This window comes from Grammomys surdaster, unplaced genomic scaffold, assembly GCF_004785775.1.
Source record: "Grammomys surdaster isolate TR1022 unplaced genomic scaffold, NIH_TR_1.0 485, whole genome shotgun sequence".
NCBI lineage: Eukaryota > Metazoa > Chordata > Mammalia > Rodentia > Muridae > Grammomys > Grammomys surdaster.
This window is the reverse complement of record NW_021604904.1, coordinates 195042-204625: the sequence shown is the minus strand read 5'-3', so window position 1 is coordinate 204625 and position 9584 is coordinate 195042. Positions and strand designations below refer to the sequence as shown.

At 48.0% G+C, this 9584-nt stretch overlaps 1 protein-coding gene across 5 annotated transcripts in view; it reads right to left on the bottom strand.

Annotated features, from left to right (window-relative positions):
- The window catches only part of Coq8b (coenzyme Q8B), a 27090-nt gene extending 17545 nt beyond the window's left edge, over positions 1 to 9545 (bottom strand). Inside the window, exons 1-6 of one of the 5 annotated variants that reach the window (XM_028781613.1) lie at positions 9366 to 9545; positions 8201 to 8258; positions 5287 to 5394; positions 5050 to 5184; positions 4849 to 4915; positions 2053 to 2130 (exon numbers count right to left, since the gene is read on the bottom strand). In XM_028781613.1, the coding sequence (XP_028637446.1) occupies positions 2053 to 2130; positions 4849 to 4915; positions 5050 to 5184; positions 5287 to 5394; positions 8201 to 8203 (391 nt within the window). In that variant the 5' untranslated portion in view covers positions 8204 to 8258; positions 9366 to 9545. Of the gene's footprint in view, positions 1 to 2052; positions 2131 to 4848; positions 4916 to 5049; positions 5185 to 5286; positions 5395 to 5679; positions 5833 to 8200; positions 8259 to 9365 lie in introns of those variants that run through there. The other 4 variants (XM_028781616.1, XM_028781615.1, XM_028781617.1 and 1 more) reach the window with 4 other exon arrangements.
- Positions 9546 to 9584: the final 39 nt, after the last annotated feature.

Here is a 9584-nt window from a genome sequence, read left to right as displayed (position 1 = left end):
TATGTAGACCAGGCTGGCCTCAAACTCCTATATGTATCCTTGGCTGAGAGAGCTCTATGTAGACCAGGCTGGCCTCAAACTCCTAGAAACTCATGTGCCTCTACCTCCCGAGCGTTGGGATTAAATGTGTGCCTGGAAACTTTACACCATTTCCAGATTAACATTTTTAAAAAACTATTTATCTATTTTATGTATGTGAGTACACCGTCACTGTCTTCATGCACACCAGGAGAGGGCATCGGATCCCATTACAGATGGTTGTGAGCCACCACGTGGTTGCTGGGAATTGAACTCAGGACCTCCGGAAGAGCAGTCAGTGCTCTTAACCACTGAGCTAGCTCACCAGACCCTCCAGTTTAACTTTTTATCGTAAAAACTTACAATGTAGCCCAGGATAGCCTCAAACTCATGAAAATCCTCTTGCCTCTGCCTCCTGAATGCTGATATTACAGGCAAGAAATTAAAAAATAAAAAAAGCTGGGCATGGGGTATTCATACCTGTAACCCCAGTAATCAGTAGTCAAGAGGCAGTGTAGGATTTCTGTAAGTTAAAGGCTACTCTGGACTCTGGACTACAGGAGATCTGCCTCACAAAAAAAAAAACAAAAGAAAAGAAAAAAGAATCTATTCATCACTATACCACCACTGCATAGCCACCAGAGGGGCTAACATAAAAATGCTAATATCAAGTGTTGGCAAATTGGGAGAAGCATCTTGAACTCAGTTAGATGTGTCTGACGAGAATGTGTTAGCACAGCCCTCTGACAGAGAGGCAATTTCTAGAAAAGCACATTTCTGCAACAGTGCAGTTCCTCCTCTAGGTGTGAACTCAAGGGAGAGAGACAGAGTGACGGCACAGCCCTCAACATGCACTTACTACACCTTGCGACATGGGCACATCCCACTGACATAAAGTTGAACCACGGAAGCCAGATGTGCTCACAGCAGTGGAAGGAGACACCTCTAACCGCAGCACTCAAGCAGCCTGAGCAACCTGAGGTGGAGGCAGGTGGACCTTTGTGAGTTCAAGACCAGCCTGGTCAATATAGCAAGTTCTAGGATAGCCAGGGGTACACCCTGTCTCAGTAAGTAAGTAAATTTATTTTAAGGAGTTAAATTTGCATGTATAATCTCTCTAATAAAGTATCAATAAATAAAAGCCGAATAAATGCTGTCTTCAGAGTGTTCATTATATTTTGTGGTGCTGGAGCTTGAACTTGGAAGCATGTATGAGTTTATACATGCTGGGTAGGTACCACGGAGCAGCCCAGACTTGGTGAGTCTTCAGAAAATTTAGTTATGCACCAGGCATGGTGGCGCACGCCTTTAATCCCAGCACTTGGGAGGCAGAGGCAGATGGATCTCTGAGTTCGAGGCCAGCCTGGTCTACAGAGTGAGTTTCAGGACAGCTAGGGCTACACAGAGAAACCCTGTCTCAAAAAAACAAAAACAAAACAAAACACCCTTTCCTATCTTTTAAAATAACAATCTCGTTTTACCTTGAAGTGGGATTTCACTAAGTTACCCAGGCTTCCTTTGAACTTGCTTTGTAGCCAGGCCAGACTTGATTTTCATTTAAGTCTTGAACATCTTGCTTTAAGATTTATTTTTTTAGCTAGGTGTGGTAAAGCACATTTAAATTCCCTAGGACTTGGGAGGCAGAGGCAGGCAGATCTCTGATATTGTGACCAGCCTGGTCTACAGAGCAAGTTCCAGAACAGTCAGAGCTACAGAGAAACTCTGTCCCAGAAAAACAAACAATTTTCATTTATATTTATGTGTGTGTATTTATATATGTATGTATGTATGAATGCATTTCATGTATGCATAAAATCTGGAGTGGCCAGAAGAGGGCGCTGGATTCCCTGGAGCTGGAGTTACAGGGAATTGTGAGCCACTTGGTGTGCATCCTGGGAACTAGTCAGTGTGTGTAACTTCTGTGTGCTAGATAAACAATTTACTTATTTTACACACACACACAGAGCCCATCACTACCACAACCCCAGCCCTCAAGGCCAGGAGCGGAATGAACCCAGGGGATATGCTACTCACCACGCTGCAGACTTCCACCTGGCAAGGACTTCTTGGTCACCTCGGCCAGCGCTCCCAGGCCCAAGCCCACAGCCAGCCCTTTAGAGCAAGAAAGGAAGCTGAGAGCCTGCTTACCTGGGTTCTTCTCTAAGACTCTCACTTCTGCTTAATGCTGTCTAGAGACCCTCTGTTGCTCAGTTCATAGGCAAGCACCCTCCTAACTCAGCTGCATCCTGGGTTTTTCTTCTCTTTTGGTATTCTGGATGGAACACAGGGTCTCACATGCTACCCGAACTCTATATCCCAAGCATCTTAAAATAAATTAAATAAATAATAATAATAATAACAAAGACGGTATTTTACTAAGTTGGCCAGCCTGGCCTGGAACTGGCTTGGTGGTTTAGGTTAGTCTTGAATGTGTAATCCTGCTGACACTTTCCTAATAGCTGGGACTATCAGAGATGACTCACACTTAATCTTCCTTTCTTCTGACAGGCTTATGTAAACCAGGCTAGCCTTAAACTCGTTATGTTACCTGAACTCCCGATTCTCCTATTTGTACCTCTCAAGTGCTGAGATTTTACGTATATGCCAGCATACCCACCCTTAGTTTTCAATTTATTATACATATATCTTTACTTGTGGTTCTGGGGGCAGAACCCAGGGCCTCATGAATGCCAGATGTGCTGTCTTCTCAGTCTTCCCTTAATGCCCAGGACACGTATCGCCCATGGATTCCTCTCGCTGAAGTTTGGTATAACCAACCGACCAGGCTTCCTCTTCATTCCCTCCCTTAATTTTCCTCTTCTGTTTCCATTCTCCTCTTGTATACTTTTTGGAGACAAGCTCTGGCTGTGTAGCCCTGACTGGCCTCAAACTGGCTATGTAGACCAGGATGGCCTAGAACTCACAGAGATCTGTCTGCTTCTGCCCAAGTGCTGGGATCAAAGGCCTGGGCCACCATTCCAGACTTTGACTTTTTCACTGTCACCATCTCTGGCCTGCAGCTGGCGTTGGTCAAGTATGCTATGTGCTCCTGTATTACTGCCAGTGTGCCTCATGTGTCTGTTATGGTCTGACCCCTACCCCCTCCAGCATAGCTGTAGCCATTTTGTTCCATGTCTGCCAGCTATTTCATAGTGTTGCTGTAACATGCCTGCCAGTCACTGACACAGAGAAGTGAAGTGGCTCAAGGACACGCTGGCCACATACCCTGTTTTGTTCTGTATGAGGTTTGTTAATCTTAAGAAATTCCACAAAGCTTTACGTAAGACCCATCAATCAAGCAAAGGTCAATATGAACTCTTATGTCTAAAATACAGAGTCAGAGCTGAACATTGGGAAGTACTTCCTGCACTTGCGTATGAACTCATTGTGGTTTTTTTTTTCCTTTATAGGCTGACAGAAAAAGATATCTATTTTCATAGTTCAAATAATTCTGAGCTATGTCCCTGGTCTGACCAGCATTAGGGTGTGCGTTCAATAACTGTTCTTGCTTAAGAAGATTAGCGTTCATACAGTTTGTACGGCGATTCCTGAACCAACAGTGTTTAACTTATTTCTTTCTCACACCTCTGTAAAACATGTTTGACAGGAAAGCTCATATTCTACAGAAAGGGAAACTGAGGCTCAGAGAAGTTAAGCAAACTGCCCAATGATTATATGAGGATATCCCTCTCCTCTGAAACCCTGGGCATACCTCTGCCCAGATTCTACCCAGAGTGTGCAATTGCACTTATCTTTGACACCTTTAACCTGTGATGAAGGAAAGAGAGCTCTACATTGTCATAACCAATGGCCACCAGGGCCTGTTATCCGAACACTTGGAAAGCGGAGTCAGGATTGGGGCTCTGAGGCCAAGTGAGATTACAGGAGACAACATCACAGAAAGCATCTGTATGCTGGGGCCTGTTGGGAGTGGGTAGTGGCGCAGGCCTTTAATCCCAGCACTTGGGAGACCGAGGCAGGCGGATCTCTGAGTTCTAGGCCAGCCTGGTCTCAGGCCAGCTAGGGCCGCATGATGAGACTCTACTTCAAAAACAAATCATGTGTGTATATAAACATGTATGTATACATATTCAGTATTTATTTATATTTTCCTATATGCTATTCTCTTCTTTCTTTCCTTCCTAGACAAGGCCCATGATGCCAAGCTGGTCTTGAATTTGTGGGTGCAAGCAGTCTTACAGTAACCCAGCAAGCAGCTGGGCCTCCAGCCATGCACTACCTACCAGGCTTGGCTTTTCAATCTTTTGGCCTTAGCTTCTCAAGAACAAGGATTACAAAGGCCCTTTCCCTCTTTCTCTCTCCCTCCTCTTTTCCTTTCTCTCCTTTAAACAGGGCCTTGAGTAGCGCAGGTGGCCTCAAACCCACTATGTACCCAGTAATGACCTTGAACCCTCGATCTTCCTGTTCCTTCTTATCTACACCCCAACTGCTGAAATCACAGGTGGGTGTCCTGGCTGCTGCCTTTCTTTTTTTAAGGGTTGGTTGCAACATATTCCTTTATTTCATACATGTCTGAACAATCCTGCTGCGAGACCTAAAGTCCAGTCACCTCACCTCTCAGCACCCACTCCTCCATCAATAGAAATAAACACACGCCTACAAGACCTTGCCCACTACAGGTTCTCACTAAACATTAAGGTTGACATTCTGTTTTTCTGGGGTTTGCAGGTCTTGGCCTCCATCCCTCTTTCTTGTCTCTTTTTCCCCTAATCCTGTCTTCGATTCATCCTTTTTTCCCTTGCGTCACCTGTAAATGTTGTTTCTGATCTAGGTCACACGAAGATTTCCCCCCCCGCACGCCACACCTACCCCCAAAGCTGGCCAAGCGACTGATGCGGGAGGCTGGTACCTTGCGTTCACGAGAGCGATCACTCAGCTGAGAAAGAGGAGAGGTGTAAGGATAGGGGTGGTAGACAGAATGGCAGAAAAGCCCTGCAGACCTGCTGCCACCTTCCTCAGAGTATCACCGGGGAGGGGTACGGGGAGGGGACACGAACGAAGCAATGATACCTGGGGCCGGGGTGCCTTCCTGACCCGGGCCTCCCGTGCCCTGCGAATGTCATCTTCACTTAGGCCTCTTCCGGGCTGGTCTTGATGAACACTATGGGCCAAACAACTCCTACACGGCCCCTGCAGAGAAGTAGACTTTAATAGAATGAAAGTCTAATTGGGATCCACCTCCATCATTCTACCTCCCCCCACTTCCCTCAACCTTTTTCCTTGGAGGCCCCCTCCCTAGCCTCTTACCCACCAGTGGGGCCTAGGTCCCAGGGCCCCCCCACAGGGCAGACGAACAGCCCTGCCCAGCGGTCCACAGGTCCTGCGCAGCATGGCACCTAGCTCCAGCCACATTGCCTAAGAAATAATAAAGATTACAGAACTGGGCCTCCTGTTTTGCGTCCTTGTTTGAAAGCTGCCCCCCAATATCTTTTCCCCTTTTAATTGATTTCCAAGTTTCTCCTAGTTACCCGCCCCGCCCCCTCCCGTTGCTAAGAACTCATGTTTTCCCTAAGTGCCTCCCCAGTGCCCCCCAAACTCCTAGCCGTTGCTAAGGTTCTCTCTGATTGCTAGAAGTCCACAGATCCTCCAGGACTACTCTCTACTTCTCAGCGCCCTTCTCGTTGCTAGGCATCGCCTTACCCTGGGCTGTTAAGCATCCACAATTCCTGCGCTGGCCCCCCCTGCCTAAACACCCCGTTACGGGGCACCTCCCCCGTTGCTAAGCACCCAGTCCACCAGGTTAAGGCTCCAGGTCTAGCACGCGCAGGGCCTCTTAGGCTTCCGGGAAAATCCGCACACCCGCCCCCTTTGATCAGCTAGCCAATGGTAGCAGAGCAACTCGTAGACGTTTACAAAAAAAAAAAAAAAAATACACCCGGCTGAGGAGGCGTGGCAAGGGTTGGAACCCTGGCAAAGGCTCTGTGGGTCTTGTGTGTCAGTCGGCTCGCACGTGAGGTCGGTATACTGACCGATGGTCTTTCTTGACGGAATCCTCCTACCCTCCTCTCTACCCTCTGCGCCCGCCCGCTCTCTCTCCCTCACCCCTCCCTCTCTCTCTCATTCCTCTCCTCCCTATCTTCTTTCCTTTCTCCCCACTCTCTCTTGGACGCTATGAGGAACTCCTGATCTTCTTGTCTCCGCTCCCCACCGGCTGAAACTGCAGGTCTGCACCATAACATCCGCTTACGTTTCTGCCTGGCCAGCTCAAAATCTATCCTACGTATTTGGACATCCCCCACCCCCACCCCCGTCCCACACCCCCACCCCCTGCCTCCGCACAAATCCTGGGCCTTGTGCATCCCATGGAAGATTCTCTACCACTGGGGCACACTCCTAAGCATCTTTAAACACACATTCTTCCAAGCAAACATTTCCCTTGCACATGGAACCTCTCTGCTTTGCACTAACACCCACGTCCTGGCACCCGGCCTCCTTCCTTGCACATGTAAACCCACTGCCTTGCTTATGAACTGTTCCCTGCTCAGGCCTTCAACATATCTCCCCTGGGCGGCATACTGTGCCGGTGTTCCCTACTCTCCACTCCCCACCCACTCAGGAGTTGGTCCTCAGTGGGAGCCCTCTGTTTCCTGCAGGCCTGACATTTCCCAGAACATACTCAGTCAAGATTCCCAGCGCTGAGTCAAGAGCCTTGGCATAGCAGAAAATTGACTCACTCCTCTTGGTGTCTGGAATAGAAACAGCTGGTGGCTGGGACATCTTTCCCACAACTGAAGAGAGGGAGAACCGCAGATGTGTTCCTCGCAGCAACCTACTGTCGCTGTCTAGCCCCACCCACTTTGTCGGGAATTAGGCCTCCTTACGTCTGTCCCTTTACTGTGTGACCTCAGAAGAGCCCTCCTCCTCTGGACCTCATGTTCTCTAGTTTGTTTGATGTATGAGGTGGGTTCCCGTATCTAACTTCTCATTAGCCTATGAAGAGATGACTCATCTTGGAGCCTTGGGCCTGCGCTCAGTGTCCCTCCACTGGGTGACTCAATTTCAAGATCGAAAGCACCTCCAGTCCTCTTCCAAAGGTGAGGGTGGCTCACCCAGGAGCTGCAGGCTGCTTGCCATAAGAGACAGGTGGAAAATTCACCTCAGACTATGATCTCACAGGGCCATGGCTCACAGTGGCCTAGTACCACAAACTTCAGGTACCTGAGTTCATTGCAGATGAAATAAACAAAGGCAAGGGAAGGGTAGGACTTGAACTCAAAGCCTTCCCTGGTAAACCGGGCTCAGGAAGGTGAACATGGTGGTGTATGTCTATAATCCCAGCATTTGGAAGACAAGAGGCAGGAAAAGCAAGAATTTAACGTTATCCTTAGTTTCGAGGCTAACCTGGGCTACATGAGACCCTATCTCAAAATAAATAAAAGAGGAACCAATGGAGCTGGAGGTATACGTGGGTGATACAGCATGTGTGAGCCTCAGCATTAAAAAAAACCAGGAGGTGCTGGGAGGTGGTGATGCACGCCTTTAGTCCCAGCACTCTGGGGGCAGAGGCAGGAGGATCTCTGTGAGTTCCAGGACAGCCAAGGATACAGAGAAACCCTTTTTTCCCCAAAAACAAACAAACAAGGGACTGGAGAGGGGCTCACTCAGCAGTTAAGAATTCTTGCTTGCTTTTCTTCCAAAGGATCTGAGTTCAGTTCCTGGCGCCCAGGAAGCTTAAATCATCTGTAACCTCAACTCCAGATCTGATACCCCGTCCTAGCCTCCAAAGGCACCTGAGATGCACATGCACACATGCACACACACACACACACACACACACACACACACACAAGCAGCCTTGAGGTAATGATCTAGTGTCAGAGTCTATGAACATAAGTCCTCTAGACATGAGATCATTTCCATTTACTTATTTAAAATTCCAAGGCCCTAGCCGGGCGGTGGTGGTACACGCCTTTAATCCCGGCACTTGGGAAACAGAGGCAGGTGGATTTCTGAGTTCAAGGCCAGCCTGGTCTACAGAGTGAGCTCCAGGACAGCCAGGGCTACACAGAGAAACCCTGTCTTGAAAAACCAAAAAAAAACCAAAAAACAAAAAAACACCAAACCAAACCAACCAACCAACCAACCAATCCAAGGCCCTGTACCCATGCCCTGCCACAAAAGTAAGTCCCCAGGGTCTGGTTTTTTTGAGATAGGCTCTTACCATGTAGGCCAGGTTGGTGTTGGTCTAATGAAACACATGAACGTCTCATGTCTGCCTCCTGTGAAATATGATTATAGGAATATGCCATCACCCATGGTTTAGACATGAGATTTCTTCATTGTTTTAAACATTGGAATTCTTTTCTAAAAAGGACTTACCTATTTATTTTATTATTATCCGAAACAGGGTTTCTATATGTAGCTCTGGCTGACCTGGAACTGACATATATTCACAGAGATCTGTCTGCCTCTGCCCCGAGTACTGGGGATTAAGGGTGTGAGCCATCATGGCAGATTTAATTTTACGGGTGTGGGTAACTTTGCCTTCGAGTATGTCTGTGCACGCTGTGCATGCCCTGAAGAAAAGAGAAGAGGCTGTTCAATGCCCTAGAACTGTAGTTACGGATGACTGTGAACCCCCATTCAGGGTGTTAGAACCCAAACTCCCAATTCTTTATGAGAGCAACCAATTGCTCTTAACTGCAGAGCCATCTCTCCAGCCCTAGAATTGTTGTTGTTTTGTTTATGTTGTTTTTTTTTTTTTTCCAAGAAATGGTTTCTCTGTGTAATAGCCCTGGCTGTCCTGGAACTCACTTTGTAGACCAGGGTGGCCTTGAACTCACAGAGATCCGCCTGCCTTTGACTCCTTAGTACAGTAATTAGAGGTGTGGGGGCACACACTCGGCTAGCCCTGGAATTCAAACAAATATAAATATAAATCTATTTATGCACAAATGTTGCACTATGCAGTCCTGGGATCAAACACAGGTCTTCAGGCCTGGTGATTCATTTCATTCCCCTCCCCTTTTGTGTTTATTGGGGAGGAGGGGGTGTTTGAGGTAGGGTCTATCTAGTCCAGGCTGGCCTAGAACTCACATAGATCCGCCTCTGCCTCCAGAGTGCTGGTATTAAAAGCTGTACCATCATATTCTGTCTCCTTTGTGTGCTTTTGTTTGAGTACCCCTGACCAGGAACTGGCTATGGAACTAAGGCTGATCTTGAACTCCTGAACCTCCAACCTCCATCCCCCAAGTGTTGCGATTACAGGTTTGTACCACCGTGCCCACTGAGACATCAGGTTTCTCACGGGAAATTTAGTGGAAGGGAAAGACACTCGCTCAAAGGTTAACTGCTTGAGAAGTGACTGCGAAAGCACTCCAACTTACGCCTGTGGGGACGTCTCAAGTCTTTGGAAAGTCCATCTTGTCTCTGAATGTTGAATGAGTGCGTGGTTGTACTTGTGACTGGGATGGAGTAAGGGATGTAGGGAAAGGTCGCGGGGGCGCACGACCTAGACCCCGGCCAGCATCAGCAGCCCAGCGTTCTTTCCCAGCGAGACACGCGGTGCCATCCGAGGCTCCGCCCCACGCTCGATCGTCACTTCC